Here is an 18,854-nt window from a genome sequence, read left to right as displayed (position 1 = left end):
GAAAATTTTAAAATGAACCACTGTTTCTCTCTTGCAGATGATTATGTTTTTGTCAAAATCTGATGAGGAGATCAAAGGCAATAAAAAGCTTGCTCAAGCAATTATTGATAAATGGGTAATTTTTATTTTTTAAGAAAACGGATATTTTTTAATTCTTCTTAGATCTGTCATAGCTTTTATCTCTTTTATTATTATGTTTTAATATAAAAATTTTGTGGAAGTACAGGTTCCTTGTAGCATCTTTACTAAAATGTGTTCTTAATGATCATCTACAGAGTCGTCCAATTTTCAACAATAGCCTTAGATACGAGGATGTACGGGATGTTGATATAGCTTCCTATCAGAGGACATTCGCTAAGAAGTAATCATATACTTGTGTCTTTAGTGTGTATTTCTTATTGTTTTTTTTTCCCTTATGTATTAACAGTTTCAATTTTTACTCTACTTTTGAAGGCCTGTAACTAAAGCTGCAAGATTGGATGCAATGGATGATGATGCCGATCTGGTTGCACCCCCAAAGTAAGATAACATATATACCTAAGGAAGTACAAATTCTTTTATCAAGTTATTTCTTTCCTGCATCTTTTTATTGTGGTAAAACATTAGATGTTAATTTGCTAATGATTTTTATGGTTCTCAATAAACTCCTATATGAATATAGGGTTGTCAAATCCCTCCAAATAACTTCAGCACCCCAACGTGCTACTCTACCAGAGAAGGCACCTTTGGATTTTTTGGTCCGTCCACCGTCCAAGTCTTATCCTGCGGAAATCATACGAGCTAAGAAGGCTGTGCAAGACCGCCAAACAAAGGTTCATTACAACTCCATCATATTTATTTATTCTTGATATAACAACTACAAGTACATTAGATTGATGCCCTCTGCTTATTTCTGTATTATATATCTACCTTTTGTTTTTTTGGGGTGGTTAGACAAGGGGATTGCTCAAGACAATAGCACATGCAACAGTAGTAGTAGTAGTAAATACATGGAGATGTCTTTCTTTTTCTAACTTTCGTATTTTGGAAAACTATTATGTCACCAGTTTCAAACATTAATTATCATGTATTCTTAGTATTCACATATTTAAGTCTCATGTATAATTAAAAAACAATTGCTTGGTGATGCAGATAGATAAAATATTTAGACGGATGAGAGCAGGAAAGAGGTCGAACCTTCATGCATTAAAGCTCAACTCAAAAGGCTGTGAAATGTGCACCATATGATGTGGATGGATTACTGAAGATAAAAGCTTTGTAATTATTAGCGTTTGGACCAGTGAACCAGATTTTTACAGCAAGGGTAACGCATAGAAATAGTCACTGGAGATTTTTAAGTACCCCTCGCAAGTGTCATTTATTCATAAATAAACATATATTTTTTTAATTTTTTTATTTTTTTTTGTATCTATCACACTAACTGTATATACATTTATCATTTATATCAATAAAAATCTATTGTTTTTTTCCCAAATAATCATTGCTTAGAAGCTAATGATAAAACACAAGACAGACACACGTGCGCAGTGGTGGACCCTGACTCAGTGTTTGGTCTCTCTTTCTTTGCCGTCCTGATTTCTTTATCATTGTCCTTTTTAATTTGGAACAGAGTTGCCAACAAGTTGCACTATAATTGAATTCATTTAAAAATAAAAAAAAATGCTATCTTTTTCATTGCTTGAATAGCAGGCGAATGGAACTATGGAGAACCATTTATTTTCTCCATAAAGTTTTCCCAGATTCTCTCCTGAAACCTTTACCACCTTCACACCAAATCATCATCAATCCTCCTCCAAACAAACAATTCTCAGAAATGGCCACAAAAATCCCCAGTCCTCCTCATCAACAAGCTGACATCCAAATAACCGTCCATCCTTCAGACCCCAAACCTTCTCCTCTTCAGCAACATCCTCTGTTCACCAAATGGTCTCCATGGTTGGTTCCTCTGTTCATCTTTGCCAACATCATCATGTTCATCATCACCATGTTCTTCAACAACTGCCCCAAGAACTCCTCTTCCTGTGTTGGTGCTCACTTTCTTGGTCGCTTGTCCTTCCAACCTCTCAAAGAGAACCCTCTCCTAGGACCCTCTGCTTCCATGTAAGTAGTTCTAGTGATCATTTCAAAACTATATCTTTATCTATTCTTATCATCAGTTAATTATCTTGGTTATCTTTCATTTTCTTCATTCAGGTTAGAGAGGATGGGAGCCTTGCAAGTTAACAAAGTTGTTTATGGGCACCAAGGATGGCGTCTCCTCACTTGCATTTGGCTTCATGCTGGGGTTTTCCATATTCTTGCCAATATGTTTGGTCTCCTTTTCATTGGCATTAAACTTGAACAAGATTTTGGGTTTGGTATATCTTAAACATCAACCTTATTCTTCTTTTAATCTCTTTTTCCACACTCATTAACACATTGTGTTTTTTTTTTTTCTTACTACAGTAAAAATAGGCTTGTTGTATTTTATCTCTGGATTTGGAGGGAGTTTGATGTCTGCTCTGTTTATCCAATCAAGTATTTCAGTTGGTGCTTCTGGTGCTCTGTTTGGATTGCTTGGAGGGATGCTTTCTGAACTCCTAACAAACTGGACAATTTATGCAAATAAGGTATGTCTTGAACTTCACTTTTCCTCATTGCAAACAAACCATTCTCTTATTCTTTAATCTTTCTCTCCAGTTTGCAGCATTATCCACTCTTTTGCTTGTCATTGTGATCAACTTAGCTGTTGGAATTCTCCCACATGTGGACAATTTTGCTCATATTGGAGGATTTCTTTCAGGCTTTTTTCTTGGATTTGTGTTTCTTATCCGTCCTCAGTTTGCATGGATTAGCCAAAGAACTCAACCTTCAGGACATAATACAGTTCCAACCAAAACCCAAACACAAACTATATCAGTTTGTCTTGTGTACCATTGCTGTCATTATTCTAACTGTTTGGTAAGTCAACCATGTTTTTTTCTCACTAAATTCAATTCATTAAGGTGATGCAAAATGCTATAACTCAGTCATAACTTCAACCTTTTGTATATTTACATATATATAGGTTTATTGTGGGGCTTATTATGCTTTTCCGGGGTTATAATGCTAATGAGCATTGTTCATGGTGCCATTACCTGACTTGTGTACCTACTAAAAGATGGAGCTGCAAATCAATAGCATACTCTCATTGTTCGGTAAAATGTTTAACTTTTATGTAATTTATTTGTTTGAGTTTAAGTTTCTTAGTTCTGTTGTTCTTAAATTACAGTCATCACAAGGAGATAACCAATTGAATCTGATTTGTGAGGACAGTGGGAAGGAGCAGGAGTTACATTTTATCCAACGCTACTGATAATCAAATAAGAGATCTTTGCCAGCAGTTCTGCAGTTGATTTGAGTTCCATAAAAAACAAATACTTAAGCTATACAGCTTATACTATACTTTACTGTATAAAATTGAATGATAATTAAGAAAAATCAAAGGCAGCTGAATACCCTGAGTGATGAAAATTATAATGATATATATATATATATCATTGCACCTTTTTGAAACTGAATAAGGCACAATGCATTAGTAACAAAAGCAAAAAGTTACAATTGAAGCCAGAATTAGTCTGACAAAAAACATACAAAGAAAGGCAAAACAATAAGGTTCATCAGGAGACAGGCAGGCGCGGGGCTTGTGGGGTTAATTTTCAAGGACTAGGTTGGCTCGCTGAACTAGCTTTAATTAGACATCGGCTCTTCTCACTCTGTCAGTACAGGACCTAATAAACTTCAGGTGACTCATAGTCCTCCAGGATTCTCCTCATTATTTTTCTCGCCTTCAAAAGCATTAAGTTTATTTTTTAATAAAATAGATGAATCACAAATTTATTAAAACGGCAAACAAGAATCAACAGTCAAAAACAAACAAGCTCAAAGAAATAACAGGCAATAATTTTTTTGTATTAAAAAAATAAAATAAATAAACCACTTAAATTAGAAGTAAAAAGAGTTCAAATAATAGTGAAACAATGGGGGAGACTTCAACATCAATTTTAATAGCAACATTACATAGGATAGATAATAAATAAAATATAAAACAAAAACCCTTAGAAAGAGATGAAATACCGCCTTTTTTTCTCTCAAGAGTTAGTTGCGTTATCAAAAATGATAATCAAAATATGCTTTTTAATCACAGTTGTTGATCAACATTCAATGTTTATTTATATAATTATTATATCTTTTTTACTGTTTATAAAATATTGGTTCATAATGATCACAGTCGTCGAATTATCATCCGACGGCTATTGTGAACGTCCATAAATTCGAGATTACTCATCACCTCTCTCTCTCTCTCTATCTCTATCTATCTAATCTCTCTTCTTCACCCAAAGCAATTAAGTGAAGGAAAAATTATTATATATGTGTCTTTAAATATGATTATATATGTGTGTGTGTGAAGTTCACGTAAAATTTTTTTTAAAAAAATTATTTTTAAATAAAATGCATCCCTTCCAAGTCTCTAGCCTTCCCACCACCGGCACCACCAGCCATGGTTTCAGGGAGCATCCCGCCCTTGCTCTTCTGGATGGCTATAAATCCATCGACGCAGCACGGATCAAGCAAATCCATGCTCCCATGCTCCGCCTCTCCCTCTTCTCCGACTTTCACAGCGCCACCAGGCTCCTCACTGCCTACTCTCTCTCTCCTCATCCTAACCTCGTCTATGCCCGCAGGGTGTTCGATCAAATTCCCCAACCAAATCTCTACTCTTGGAACACCCTCATCCGTGCTTACGCTTCCAGCTCTGACCCTTTGGTTGCTCTTCTTTTGCTTTCCCAGATGCTGCATTGTAGCTGCTTCACTCCCGATAAGTTCACTTTCCCTTTCGCCATCAAAGCCGCCGCGGGGCTCTCTGCATTGAAGGTGGGCAGCGCTCTTCATGCCATGGCCGTCAAATCCCCTTTCCATTCTGATGTCTTTGTCCTCAATTCTCTTATCCATTTCTACGCAGCTTGTGGTGAATTAGAACTTTCCTACCAGGTGTTCGAGAAAACTCCACAGAAAGATGTTGTTTCATGGAATTCTATCATTGCGGCCTTCTCGCGTGCAGGGCGGTGTGATGAGGCTCTGGAGCTGTTTTCTAAGATGGAATGCGGGGATTTGAGGCCGAATGATGTGACAATGGTGAGTGTTCTCTCGGCTTGTGGGAAGAAGGAAGACTTGGAGCTAGGGAAATGGATCCATTCATACATTGAAATGAATGATATTCCTAAAGATTTGATTTTGATCAATGCCATTCTTGACATGTATGTGAAATGTGGAAGCATTGAAGATGCGAAGCAGCTGTTTGACAAAATGACTGAAAGAGATTCCGTCTCTTGGACCACCATGCTTGCTGGGTATGCAAAAGCCGGGGAACTTGATGCTGCCCGCCGTGTTTTTGATAGTATGCCTCAGCATGATATTGCTTCTTGGAATGCACTTATTTCAGGCTATGAACAGAATGGTCAGCCAAAAGAAGCACTAGCTCTTTTCAATGAATCACAACTTTCAGATGTGAGGCCGGATCAGGTCACTCTTGTTGCAACTCTTTCAGCATGTTCCCAGTTGGGTGCATTAGAATTAGGATGCTGGATTCATGCATACATGGAGAAGAATAACTTCAACTTGAACTTTCATCTCACGACATCGCTAATTGACATGTACTCCAAGTGTGGTGACTTGGAGAAGGCACTGCATGTGTTCAAATCTGTTGAAAAGAAAGATGTCTTTGTATGGAGTGCGATGATTGCAGGATTGGCCATGCATGGAAAGGGCAAGGCTGCATTGGATCTTTTTTCGCAAATGCAGGACGCTCAAATTCCACCCAATCATGTGACTTTTACCAATATCCTTCGTGCCTGTAGCCATGCCGGCTTAGTATATCAGGGCAGATTGTTTTTCAGTCAAATGCAACCAATCTATGGTATTGAACCTAGAGTTGAGCATTATGGATGCATGGTTGATATTCTCGGACGTGCTGGCCTTTTAGAAGAAGCTGAGGAATTTATTGAAAAAATGCCAATACAAAGTGGTGCTTCGACTTGGGGGGCATTGCTTGCAGCATGTGTACTTCATAAAAATGTTGATTTGGGTGAATATGCCTGTAAGCGTCTTCTTGAATTGGAGCCAGGAAACGATGGAGCTTATGTTCTTTTGTCTAATTTATATGCGAAAAACTAGGAAATGGGATGGAGTTGCAAGGTTGAGAAAGCAGATGAAGGATACAGGGATCAAAAAAGAACCTGGTTGCAGCTTAGTAGAAGTTAATGGTGTTGTTCATGAATTTTTGGTGGGGGATACAGCTCATGCTCAATCAGAGAAGATATACTTGAAATTGGATGAGATCACATCAAAACTAAAAGAAGTGGGCTATACACCTGACTCTGCACAAGTGCTGCAGGATATAGAAGAAGAAGAAAAAGGTACCAAAGAAAGAGCTCTATATCTACACAGTGAGAAGCTGACAATTGCTTATGGGCTCATTAGCATCAAGTCTCCTGCACCAATCCGTATTGCAAAGAACCTTCGCATCTGTGATGATTGCCATTCTGCTGCCAAACTTATATCAAGTGTTTACAACAGGCAGATATATTTGAGAGATCGCTATCGATTTCACCATTTCAAAGACGGTTCTTGTTCATGTATGGATTACTGGTGATTTGTTGCATGTCAAATCTTCAAAATTCAGCAAGTTACTTATACCAAATCTCATGCCATGCATTCCTCAGATGATGATGGAAGTACTAGATATTGCACATGCTGAAAGATTTGCTTTCAGAGGCTTGTGAAACTGATACTTTCTCTTGTCATCTGGTTGGATTTGTATGACCATTATTTCATATCAGCCATTGAGATTTAATATGGTTCAGAGATTATCAAAATCTAGAACAAGTATTCCATCAATTGCATTGCTTGCAGTACAAAAAAACCTTGTTCTAGTTCAACTTTCAGAATTGGGATGGCTATTTAGAAGCAATTGATTGGCTTTAGCCGAGCAGGATTGGCACCAACTACTATCCCAGGGAATAAAGGGTAGGCATCTTTATTATAAATAAGCTAAGTACTCGTATGCAAGATTATATCGAAGAAACGCCTACAAGTCAATCTCATCACGGAATTGTCTCTGCCTTGCTATACTCTATATATGGTATTTTAGAGGACCAGCATCACCTAAGCTTAGTGGCTATCGGAATATGAGGCCACTTGAACCTACTAGGTACTTCGATTCCTACAGGCTTTGTAGAGCATATATTATCCATTTTGACAAGCCATATTCCTTCTATCCTTAACAGCTACTAATCTGCTTTTACCTTCACTTGATTACTACTGAGTTCAGAATCTTAGAACTTCGCATCATCACTTTGTTATGGTTAAGTGTCTACTTAATCTCCTATGTCCACTTTTTGGATTACCATTCACTTGTGGAATTAGGTGCTTGCCAATTTGAATCTGTTCTTTCCATTTATTTTACCATGGCATATCGAATTGTTTCAAATTGCATTAGATAATATTAGATAATTGTGTATGCTTTTACTACTGGCTGCAATTCATGCTTAATAATGAATCCTTGTTGATTATGCTCAGCTTAAGCATTTCTTGTGAAAGAATGTCCACAATTGATGTTTAGGAAGGATGTTTGTCATCCTGAATTTTTTTTTTTTATAGAAAATAAATAACAAATTCGAAATTGAACTCATGTATACCTTTGGGCTGGGATGACATACTTATGAATGGGGTTAGAGTGAAGGCAATGTTAATTCTTAAGGCTGTCTGCCCATTATGGCTGTAGTTGCTTATGCTTTCATGCCCTTTTAAGAGATCATTTCAGTTAAGCATGCATGTTTCCATTGACCTTTCATAATGTTCATTTATTATATCTTTGGACCCAATTTGTTATTCCAATCTTTTATTTTAATCAAATCTTCAGCTTTGTCTCTTGGGATCTCACCTACTTGTGTTATAACTATCATTGGCTCCAGATGACTGTAGTGTTGTTGGAGTTGATGAAAGAGCATGTCTGGTTTCACCATAATGGGAATCCCAAGTACGAAGAAGACTAGACACTCTTTTGAATCCGGTGATTGGGATGTGTGAGGCCTGCAAACTTGACGTCTTGTCTATATTAACAGTATGAAGTTGTGCCTGCTTTTGCAAACACTAGGACATTGCTGCAGTATCAAGTAACAGTAGTCAAGTGAGTTTTTGACTACATTCGCTTGTTATTTAGTTAAATACTAGTAGTCTATTAATTGCTTTGGCATCAGATACTACAATAGGAATGGAATATATATACTAATATACACACACGTACTGCATGTGGTCAAGTAGCTGAAAACAAATTCCTTACGTGACAACATTGTCTATCTCCAATACTACAATTAAATTATATATTTTTCTGAAAAAAAAATATGACAAGATTGGTGGTGGGTAATAATAACAAGTGGGAACAAATGGTGACGGTTTGGGTGGGAGCTCAATTAAACCCATTCACATGTGCGTTAGGTTTAATGTTAACCACTCTTTGACAATGGTGTTACGTGGACTTATCTCACCCATTGAGAAAGTGCCACGTAGGCAGAGCTGCTGAGTGGTAATAGCCCGCCGCGAATCACGAGAACCGAGAAACTCATGGGAAACGAAGAGATCTCGGTCTAGTATGTGGGCTGTGGTGGAGCGAGAGGCTCGAGGTGGGTCCCACACACCACTTCAACAAAAGCGCGATCAATGGCCCGATAAATACGGCCCCGATTTCTGGGTCCCATTCTATTACTCATCTTTTTTCCAAATTAAAAATCGAATAAAGTCTTAAAAATATTAATAAAAAAAAGAAAAAAGAAAAAGAAATATATAGAATGTTTTGCGCCAAATCTATATATTTTTTTAAAAATAAATAAATAAAAAGAGAGGGTGCAAAACTAAAAAGTCCATAAGTAACAGCACAACGTGCGATGCAAGCAAAGAGAAGGTTCTCCCAACACCGTGAAATGAAAATGACCATTTACTCCTTCCTCCCCAAAATGAGGGTAATTGAGGAAATTCATCCTTTCAGCCAAAGCAAACGGTTGAAACGTTTCCACACACCGCCCCCCTAATCTATTGCTTCAATACAAAGCATTAATTACACCGTTGCCACTACCCGTCTTCATAAGTAGTACTCGTCCTCATCTCCACTCACTCGCCACTCTCACTCTTCTCTCATGGCTTCTTCTCTCCTCTCCGTTGCCATCCTCAGCTCTCTGATCTCGATCTTGGCTCCGGCCACCGCCCACATTCCAGGCGTCTTCACTGGTGGATCATGGCAGAGCGCTCACGCAACCTTTTACGGCGGCAGCGACGCCTCCGGCACCATGGGTAACAACCCTAACGATCTCTAATCTACTTAATTTAATCACATTTTACTGAAATCAGCTAGGGATTTGGGGAACAGGAGGGGCTTGTGGGTATGGGAATCTCTACAGCCAGGGCTACGGCGTGGAGACAGCGGCGCTGAGCACGGCGTTGTTCAACGATGGGATGAGCTGTGGATCTTGTTTTGAGCTCAAGTGTGCCGATGATCCTCAATGGTGTCATGGTGGTAGCCCATCCATCTTCATCACTGCCACCAATTTTTGCCCCCCTAATTATGCCCTCCCCTCTGATAATGGCGGGTGGTGCAATCCTCCACGACCTCACTTCGATCTCGCCATGCCAATGTTCCTCAAGATCGCCGAGTATCGCGCCGGCATCGTCCCCGTCTCTTATCGCCGGTACGTTTCTTCACCTCGCCCTCTTTTTTAGTTCTTTCTGACCAGAATGTGAACATTCTTTGTCGTGTACTTGGACAAATTCCGAAAATATCGCAAATTTAGAGGCCGTTTTAGTCAATTACTTGTACGGAAAAATCAATGCATCCACGAGGCAATAACCGCGATATCCGGTGTACCTACAGTACGGTCATTTTTAATTAAAAAAATATATATATATATATAGGAAAATTTGATAACTTATTTTTAAAGTTTTAAATTAACAATTTATGCAATGTTTTTACATCTGCACCCTTATATTTCTTAATAATCTCCATTTAATGGACACGCTGCGACCCAACCAGCGTGCCATGCAGGAAAGAGGGTGGAATTAGGTTCACCATAAATGGGTTCAAGTACTTCAATCTGGTGCTGATTTCAAACGTGGCCGGAGCTGGAAACATCGTACGTGTCAGTGTGAAGGGTTCACGAACAGGATGGATGCCCATGTCTCGGAACTGGGGCCAGAACTGGCAGTCAAACTCAGTGTTAGTCGGTCAGTCTCTCTCGTTCCGCGTCACCGGCAGTGACCGCCGTACTTCCACTTCTTGGAACATTGTTCCGGCGAACTGGCAGTTCGGGCAAACTTTTTCCGGCAAGAATTTCAGGGTTTGAAGACAAAGTCAAAAGAGTCCTGATTTATTTTTAGTAACTTGTCACTTCTTTGATGTTTGGGCTTGTTATTAAAGCTAGTGTGAGTGGAGTGCAGTGTTTGGTTGTGGGGTTGAGACTTGAGAGCTTTTTTTTTTATGAGCTGTTTTTGGGATTTAGTAGGACAAAACAACTACTGTAGTGATGAAAAAAGCAGCGGCTGAAGTGGTTGCAAAGTCTTAAGGAAAAAGAGTGTGACCCGCAGCTGCTATGGTGTTATATATATATAACTACATACATTCATCTATATATATATATATATATTGAAGCTTATTTTATGGTATTAATTAGTCATTGTAGAGCTTGAGGATATACTTGTGTCCAAGCATATCTAGTTGCACATGTTTAGCATGGTAGTGTCTTGGCTTGTTGGGAAGCTAACGAGGTTCAATTGTTCAATTGTAATGGAATTATCATGAAGCATGTTAGTGAGTAAGAATGTTGTGGTACTTGAGTGCTTGAAACTTCCGGGAAAGATGGAGATGATTATATATGGGTACTGATGATGCTGAGAAATGGCATGGCATGGCATGGCTTCAATCCGTGCGTGAGAGCCGCATGAGAGACATATGGTGGTCTATATATGCTTTGATAAAAGGGTGTTGATGAGTTGCTCCCATGTGCCTAGGCGCTTGGGTAGAGGGACAAAATGGATTTAATTTAATTATCGTTTTTACTTTTTCGTTATAAAGAATTTATTATATAATTGCATTTTCCTTTTTGTGCACCGTCAATCTATGTTTTTACATAAAATGGATAAATTATAATTTTTAATTTAAAAAAAAAATTGAGCAACTGAAAATAAACCCAAAAAAATAATGCAATCAAAAGTAGATTGTTAAACCAAAAAATGAAGTGAAGTCTTCTATCAAAGTGATCTACCACGTAGAGCCATTGACTGTTTTTGAAAGAATGACTTTTTCTTGGGACTCAAACTTCATCTACAAAAAAGTCTCAGTCCTTCCCTTATGGGACTTAAATCAATCCACCAAATACTTCATCTAGACTACATGCTAGACAAAAATAAATATTTAAACTGAATAATATTATTCTCGATCAAAAAGTATTATCACTAATTTTATAAATTTTTTTTTTTGAGTAAAGTCGATAAAATCGACTTATTAAAAGAAAACCATAACAATATGATAGTAAAGACAACATAAAGTAACAAACATATGAACTGAACAAACATAAAACAAAACAATGGATAATGACTACTAAAAAATAACAGAGAGAAAACAATAAAGGGCAAAAAAAGAAATTAAGACTGGGAGGCAATCACTAGAAGTGATGCATTCCCACACCTGCAAACAATACAAAGCTGTGGAGAAAAAAAATCTACAGCTGAGTTGGCGAAATCTACCATATGATAACAAAATACATGCTCAGACTATTAGGATAAGTGGATCACTCCTCAAGTGGTTGTGTAGTAGAAGTAGCTGCATGATCTACCTATTTAGTGTTATGAAAATCAAGTGAACATTTGATGTTCTAAAGCGATTCGATTGGAAAAATATTGCTGCAAAGAACAAAGGATAGTTTTATAATTTAAATTATCATAATTGGAGGAGGTGGTCCTCCATTCTCTCCCAGACTCAAGATCAAAGTTTAAATCTTTTGTAAAAAAAGTTCAGGGTTTGATTGTACATATTTAAATAAAAAAATACTAATAATTATAATAAAATAATATAAATATTTTCACACTATCACCGTTGCAAACTTGCAATAGTCAATCCACTAAAACATTTGACTCTCATGTGAGAGAGTGTATGTGTTGTGATTTTTTAATTTTATTAAAAAATATATATTGCATAGTTACAGGCAGGCCTTGAGTTGGGTTTTGGTTTTAGCCCATGAAGAACTGGGCTGGGCTGGGCTGGGCTGGGCTGGGCGAGGCCAAACCGATATCAATAGAACTGCGATGGTCTCCTTCGATCTCCGATTCCAAGCGGAAGGGTCCCTCTCTCCGTCTCCGTCTCCGTCTCGGCATGGCATCGATGTTCCCCCAGTTGGGAGCAACGGCGGAGAGCTTCAGCAAGGCGTCTTCGCTGGTTCTCCGGATCGGCACCGATGCCCACCTCTACGACGACCCTGACGATGCCAGCATCGCCCCCTTGCTCGACAGCCGCTTCGACTCCGACAAGTCCGAGGCCCTCAAACGCCTCCTAGCCCTCATAGCTCAGGGCGCCGATGTCTCCCACTTCTTCCCCCAGGTCTCATTCATTCCCCATCTCCTCCGATCTCCTCTTCACTTGCTTATCTCCATCTCCATCTCTGTCTATAGGTCGTGAAGAACGTCGCTTCTCCATCACTCGAAGTCAAGAAGCTCGTCTACCTTTATCTGCTCCATTACGCTGAGAAGTATGTGCATGCACTCTCTTTGCCTTTGCCTTTGCCTCTGCTTCTCTTCCTTTGAGATCTCTGATATTCTTCTTTTCCATATTGGCAAGGCGACCGAACGAAGCGTTGCTTTCAATCAACTGTTTTCAGAAGGACCTCTCAGATACGAACCCTTTGGTGCGTGCCTGGGCTTTGCGTACCATGGCTGGTATTCGGTTGCACGTTGTCGCTCCTCTGGTTTTGGTAGCTGTTGGCAAGTGCGCCAGAGATCCCTCCGCATATGTGAGGAAATGTGCTGCTAGTGCGCTACCTAAGTTATCTGATTTGCGCCACGAGGAGAATGCTTCTGCTCTTGAGGAGGTTAGCTCTTTGGTTTAGTTCTCTTTGCTCCAATTAGACTTGCTCTGCATTAAAAAATCCATCTTTTTGGAAGAAAAAAAAAATACTTATTTCACTGTTTATGTAGCTCGTGGGTGTTCTGCTGAGTGACCATTCCCCTGTGGTGGTTGGAGCTGCTGCCGCTGCGTTTAATTCTGTTTGCCCTAATAATCTGTTGTTAATTGGAAAAAATTTTAGAAGATTGTGCGAGGCCCTGCTTGATGTGGAGGAGTGGGGGCAGGTTGTCTTGATTGACAATCTTCTGAGATATGTAGTTGCTAGACATGGACTTGTCAGTGAGTCGATTATGTTTGCTTCAGGCTCTACTGTGAGTTCTGAATCCGAAAAGGACTCTTGCAGTGATTCTCTGGAGTGTGATGACAATCATGTCTCTGCGGCATCTGATGCCAAGCTAAATGCATTGATGTTTAAGTGCTACATGGAAGGACAAGAAGAGTTTTTATCACAGCCTGGTTTATTAAACGGGGATGGTGATCAGTCTGAGAAGGCTGTGTCTACTTCATGCAAGAATGAGGATGTAAAGCTTTTGTTGCAGTGCACATCACCGTTGTTGTGGAGTCAAAACAGTGCTGTTGTTCTTGCAGCTGCTGGTGTGCATTGGATTATGGCGCCCCGGGATGATGTTGACAGAATTGTTAAACCACTTTTGTTTCTTTTAAGATCATCGTATACTTCAAAATATGTTGTGAGTACTTTATTTGAACTGTTTCTTCCCCTGTGGGTATTATATGATTGTGATCTCAGTTAAGATATAGATTTTTTTTTTCAGTTGCTGCATCTACATAACCATTTATTAATATTCATTTAAGTATTTCTTGACAAAAGGAAGACCTTGGTTTTCTTGTAGCTTTCCTTGCTGATTCCAAGAGCAGAACAAGCAGTAGGATCAGCTTAGACTGAATTATGTCTTTGGTTTCTGCAGATTCTCTGCAACATACAAACTTTTGCCAAAGTGCTTCCAGCAATTTTTGCACCATATTTTGAAGACTTCTTCATTTGTAGCTCAGATCCCTATCATGCGAGGGCTCTGAAACTTGACATACTGTCCACCATTGCTACAGATTCGTCAGCTCCAATTATTTTTGAGGAATTCCAGGTAATCATTTAATCACACATTATTATTTTTTCCCTTTATTTCTTCTGTCCCTTCTCCTGAAGCTTATGAATGTATATAGAGTTCATGGAGACTTCGAAAATCTGCTGATGTTTATCTTTCTAGTGCTGTTGCTAGGATTACATTGTGGATCCAGATAGGCAATTTGTTGCTGATACAGTTGCTGCAATTGGGTTATGCACACAAAGACTTCCTTCTATGGCTAACAGTTGCCTGGAAGGTCTTTTAGCTCTAATTGTACAAGGTACATTACTGAAATTTACATAATCAATAGTTGACTTACAATGAATGGTGAATGTGCTTCAGGGTAACAACATTTTGTATTACAGAATCTTCTATCTGTAATGGTGATAATATGAATCAAGAAGCAGTTATAGTGGTTCAAGCCATCATGTCCATAAAAGCTATCATAAAGCTAGACCCAGCTACTCATGAGAAGGTAAGTGTTTTATGTTTTGATTACTTTTCCTCTTTTTGTTTTTTTCCCTTTTTAAAATTGTACAATTGTCTATGCCAGTTTTCTTTTAAATTGAAGAACTATAGAAATTTATATTGAGCTATTGGTTAAATTTGTAAGACACTTCATGACTGCCACAAATTTTCTCTCCCAAAATATAGCATAGCTGAACTGTCAACTTTATATCAACACTGGCATAGCCAAGGTTGATATGCCACGGAAAACATCGTTAGGTATACATTGGCTTACTGGTGTCACGTTTGTAAACTCTTTTAGCATGTATGCATATTCTTCTATGGCTTATTGTGCCTATGCTCAGGGTTTCTTCATTGTACTTTATTCGACATACTCGCGCTACATCTGTTAAGAGTTCTTTCCTTGGTTTGATTAAATTCTACAGGTCATTGTCCGGTTAGTTCGCCTTTTGGATGCAATCAAGGAGGCTGTGGCTCGTGCATTAATTGTGTGGATAGTGGGAGAGTACAACTCTGTTGGAGAGATTATTCCTAAAGCAATCCCGACTGTACTCAGCTATCTGGCTGGGAGCTTTATCTCAGAAGAGGTTGAAACAAAGCTCCAGATCCTGAATACTGCTGCTAAGGTATCTGAACCTGATCAAGTGTTTGCTTCTTTGTTTGTTCCATTCTAATGATCATTTATGGTCTTCATGCCTTGTTATGGTAATAATTAAACATCCACACTTTTTTCTTTTCTTGAAGAGTGTGATGTTTACATAGGCATTTCAAGGATTGCTTGTGTTATTTTGAGTGGTACTACAGATTAGACATAAAATACTAAATTATGTATCAACTCAATAGGAATATGGTAAATAAAAGTAAATTCAAGGGATACTTTATTTATTATCATTCTATTTACTTGTTTTTAGGTTAATCATATTTCTTGAACATAGGTCAATTCCAATAAATTATCAAAGGTGCTTGCCTTTAGACATAAATGAATTTTTTGCTAAAGGACTCATCAAAATTTTATGTATTGATCATGCATGAATGTTGTGTTCATTGAAGAAATTGATGAGCTGAATTGGAATGATAAGCCGTTTGGCTTCTTTTTTTTTTTGTATGTTTAATGTTTCCCGTGATGTTTGTGTCTCTAGATTGCAATAAGTGGTCACAAAGGGAAGCAGATGTTCAGAAAGAATTTAAGCTATGTTCTTGAATTGGCAAAATATGATATGAATTATGACATTCGAGATCGTGCTCGCATTATAGAGAAGTTGGTGGAATGCTATATCTCTCCAGACGATGATGATGGTAATATTGGCTCAACACCTAATAATGGCATAATCCATGAATTTGTAGAAGAAATACTCAGTGGAAAGTTGCAGACAACCTATCCTTCAGTTAATAATTCACGGTTTTATCTTCCTGGATCTCTTTCGCAAACAGTCCTCCATACGGCTCCTGGTTATGGTCCCCTTCCAAAGCCATGCAGCCTACTTGATAGCCACCATCATCTTTGTTCAGAAATGTCTAATGAGACAAGAGTACTGGATATGAGAATGGGTAAAACTGCATTATCGTCATCTGGAACTTCAGTTGAAGAAAATGATTCAGATTATGATTCTGAAAATTCATATGTAAGCTCAAATGCTAGTGAGGGGATTGCTAGCAAGTCAGATGGCTCTAATGATGACAGCGAAAGCACTTTATCTGGTCAACGTGACCCTCCAAATGAAACTGAAGCCCCTCTAGTTCATATTTCTGATATTGGAGTTAAAGATAATCCTAATGCTTTGGCAAATACTAGCGCGTCTTGCTCTACTGATTTAACTGAGTTAATGTCTAAGTCAGCTCTAGAATCATGGCTTGATGAGCAACCCGGCTCATCATCTGCACAGCAGAATTCCTTCAACCTAGCGTCTGCCAGAATCTCAATAAATGATCTTCATTATATTGTGAAACCAAAATTGCGGGCACTGCTAGATCCAGTAAATGGGAATGGTTTGAAACTGGATTATGTGTTTGCATCTGAGGTTTCATCTCTTTCCCCTTTTCTGGTCTGCATCGAAGTACATTTTGAAAATTGTTCTGCAGAATCCTTGAAGGGAATATCTGTGAAGGATGAAGATTCTGATGCCAGCATCGACTCTGCGTGTCAAATTTCTGAAAATTCTGAAAGGTGCTCTTGTGCTTCATGATTGTTCATAAAATAAATTTGTAGTATCGCTTTAAATTTCTCTTTTACCGCAACTCGTAAGTTTAACATTTCCATTGTCCAACTAATGCTACATATTTCATTTTTTCCCAAGGTTGTCAACTGCTAGGGATGTACCCACACTTGTACCAATGGATGAGATTTCTTCTCTAGATCCAGGTGAGACAGTGAAGAGAGTCCTTCAAGTTTGCTTTCAGCATCACCTGTTACCGCTCAAGCTAGCAGTGCTCTGCAACAACAAAAAGCATTCAATCAAATTATGGCCTGACATTGGTTATTTCATGAGACCATTGACCATGAACATGGAAGCATTTCTTCACAAGGAGTCTCAACTTCCAGGGATGTTTGAGTGTATGAAAAGGTAAGGTCAAACTTGCACACAAAAACATGTGTTTTTATTGATTCTTTGACATCCTCATTAGAAGTCAGAAATTTTGTACTCATTTGCGAAGAAATGAGCTTGATTGTGTATTGTCCTCCCATTTATATTGACCCTGCTCTGAATTGTTACCTGATACTGTGAATCCATTTTAAGCAGATGCACTTTCAGAGACCATATTGAGGATGTAGAGCATGAAGGTCAGCACTCTGCTCATTGTGATGACAAGTTTCTAGTCGTTGCTCGGTGTCTGGCATCCAAGGTACTCAGTAACGCATGCGTTCACCTTGTAAATGTGGACATGCCGGTTTCTTCAGATGCGGACAATGCATCAGGTTTATGCTTGAGATTCAGCGGCGAAATACTAAGCAACTCAAAACCATGTTTAATAACAGTCACCGCCGACGGCAAATTATCTGGACCGTTGGAAATCTCTGTTAAAGTCAATTGTGAAGATCCAATCTTTGGTCTAAACCTTCTGAACAGGGTAGTTGCATTTCTACAATGAGGTGTATGCAGTGTCTTTTCTGCTCAAGTTTGTACCGCTCTTTATGTTTGTTTGTAATTTTGGTTGAAGTTGATACAGATTTTCTCAAATCTTTTGATTGGTAAATAAAGAACTGCCCTATTACTTTTAAATTCAAATACACATACACTACAAACTAAAGCAATCTTGATTAAGATGAACCAAGATTTGAGTGGTGCAAAAGAAAACCATGTAATTCATAATATGAGCTTCTGGGATTTTGAAATGAATTCATTCATAATAATTTGACTACTAGTTAATGCAGAATTAGTCTTTGCTGGTTTGCAGACAAGGTCTTTTAATGTGTTGATTGAACTGGTGGTTCAGAATCAACTTCCAAGTTGTCCTCAGGGCCATTGAAAGTAATACATATCTATATAACACATCAATTGCAATCAGTTACCTTTCTTGACGAAACATTGATATAATGGCATTCATTTTTTTATTTCAAAATAAATAATAATATCGGTTGCACGCCTTTTTTGGGAAGAGGAGTGGGGCGAACTCACTGAGACCCGCAGTGACGCCATGACGCCCGTTGGAACAGTGAGGGATGGGGCCACTACGCTGAACTACCCGCACACAACTACTATTCACAACTCCCAGAAATGTGCCCTCAGCCGAGAATCGAACTCTCTCATCACTCGGTGAGAGTTCTATCGGAGACTCGTGTACCAATAGACCCGAAGGTCGGTTGCGCGCCTTTGAACACGATTTTTAGTAGTAATTGCAGTATTATTACAATTGATCAAGTGATCCCAAGATAACTTTTTCCTGTTGGAGATTATCAATTGCAGTATATTTTTAACACCCATTTATATCTATCCACACAATTCTCCTTCCTCACTTTGTTTTATGGAGAATATATATTAATGTTTGAGTTCTCAAGCATAAAATTCAGGAACAAGTCTTCCATGATTAATGAAAACAATGTTAGACAAAGAAATTAATTTTAAGTAATACATTATGAAGGCAAGCAATGGTAAATCAAGGAGCATGTTTGGTGAGCATATCTAGAA

At 38.5% G+C, this 18,854-nt stretch overlaps 4 protein-coding genes and 1 pseudogene across 4 annotated transcripts in view; all 5 read left to right on the top strand.

Moving 5' to 3' along the window:
* The window catches only part of LOC120283038 (protein IWS1 homolog 1-like), a 1,942-nt gene extending 671 nt beyond the window's left edge, over positions 1 to 1,271 (top strand). The window contains exons 4-8 of the mRNA XM_039289869.1: positions 38 to 115; positions 276 to 361; positions 454 to 519; positions 662 to 812; positions 1,132 to 1,271. Of these exons, the coding sequence (XP_039145803.1) occupies positions 38 to 115; positions 276 to 361; positions 454 to 519; positions 662 to 812; positions 1,132 to 1,227 (477 nt within the window). The 3' untranslated portion in view covers positions 1,228 to 1,271. The remainder of the gene's footprint in view (positions 1 to 37; positions 116 to 275; positions 362 to 453; positions 520 to 661; positions 813 to 1,131) is intronic.
* Positions 1,272 to 1,648: 377 nt separating this feature from the next.
* On the top strand, positions 1,649 to 3,482 carry LOC120281868 (annotated as a pseudogene).
* A 945-nt stretch (positions 3,483 to 4,427) lies between these two features.
* On the top strand, positions 4,428 to 6,873 carry LOC120281623 (pentatricopeptide repeat-containing protein At2g29760, chloroplastic-like). Its single transcript, XM_039288312.1, is given in 2 exon segments — positions 4,428 to 6,183; positions 6,185 to 6,873. Coding segments are annotated over 2 exon segments (2,199 nt in total). The 5' UTR covers positions 4,428 to 4,470; the 3' UTR covers positions 6,671 to 6,873.
* Positions 6,874 to 9,170: 2,297 nt separating this feature from the next.
* Positions 9,171 to 11,116, top strand: LOC120282603 (expansin-A6). The gene is made up of 3 exons (XM_039289439.1): positions 9,171 to 9,363; positions 9,440 to 9,758; positions 10,100 to 11,116. The coding sequence occupies exons 1-3, from the start codon at positions 9,210 to 9,212 to the stop codon at positions 10,407 to 10,409; spliced, it is 783 nt and encodes a 260-aa protein (XP_039145373.1). The 5' UTR covers positions 9,171 to 9,209; the 3' UTR covers positions 10,410 to 11,116.
* Positions 11,117 to 12,380: 1,264 nt separating this feature from the next.
* On the top strand, positions 12,381 to 17,964 carry LOC120282602 (AP3-complex subunit beta-A). Its single transcript, XM_039289438.1, has 11 exons — positions 12,381 to 12,658; positions 12,730 to 12,806; positions 12,896 to 13,145; positions 13,252 to 13,869; positions 14,107 to 14,280; positions 14,416 to 14,542; positions 14,628 to 14,737; positions 15,156 to 15,356; positions 15,870 to 16,894; positions 17,025 to 17,291; positions 17,469 to 17,964. Exons 1-11 carry the CDS (start codon positions 12,434 to 12,436, stop codon positions 17,815 to 17,817), a joined length of 3,423 nt encoding a protein of 1,140 aa, XP_039145372.1. The 5' UTR covers positions 12,381 to 12,433; the 3' UTR covers positions 17,818 to 17,964.
* Positions 17,965 to 18,854: the final 890 nt, after the last annotated feature.

This window comes from Dioscorea cayenensis, chromosome 18 (assembly GCF_009730915.1).
Source record: "Dioscorea cayenensis subsp. rotundata cultivar TDr96_F1 chromosome 18, TDr96_F1_v2_PseudoChromosome.rev07_lg8_w22 25.fasta, whole genome shotgun sequence".
In the NCBI taxonomy this organism is placed as follows: Eukaryota; Viridiplantae; Streptophyta; class Magnoliopsida; order Dioscoreales; family Dioscoreaceae; genus Dioscorea; species Dioscorea cayenensis.
The sequence above is the reverse complement of the archived record's forward strand: the minus strand, read 5'-3'. Positions and strand labels throughout refer to the sequence as shown.

Coding starts and splice junctions, on each gene's coding strand:
- LOC120282603 (XM_039289439.1), top strand. CDS start 9,210: ATGGCTTCTTCTCTCCTCTCCGTTGCCATCCTCAGCTCTCTGATCTCG. Junction 9,364..9,439: donor CGACGCCTCCGGCACCATGG/GTAACAACCCTA, acceptor TTTGGGGAACAG/GAGGGGCTTGTGGGTATGGG. Junction 9,759..10,099: donor GTCCCCGTCTCTTATCGCCG/GTACGTTTCTTC, acceptor CGACCCAACCAG/CGTGCCATGCAGGAAAGAGG.
- LOC120282602 (XM_039289438.1), top strand. CDS start 12,434: ATGGCATCGATGTTCCCCCAGTTGGGAGCAACGGCGGAGAGCTTCAGC. Junction 15,357..15,869: donor TCCTGAATACTGCTGCTAAG/GTATCTGAACCT, acceptor TTGTGTCTCTAG/ATTGCAATAAGTGGTCACAA. Junction 17,292..17,468: donor ATGTTTGAGTGTATGAAAAG/GTAAGGTCAAAC, acceptor CATTTTAAGCAG/ATGCACTTTCAGAGACCATA.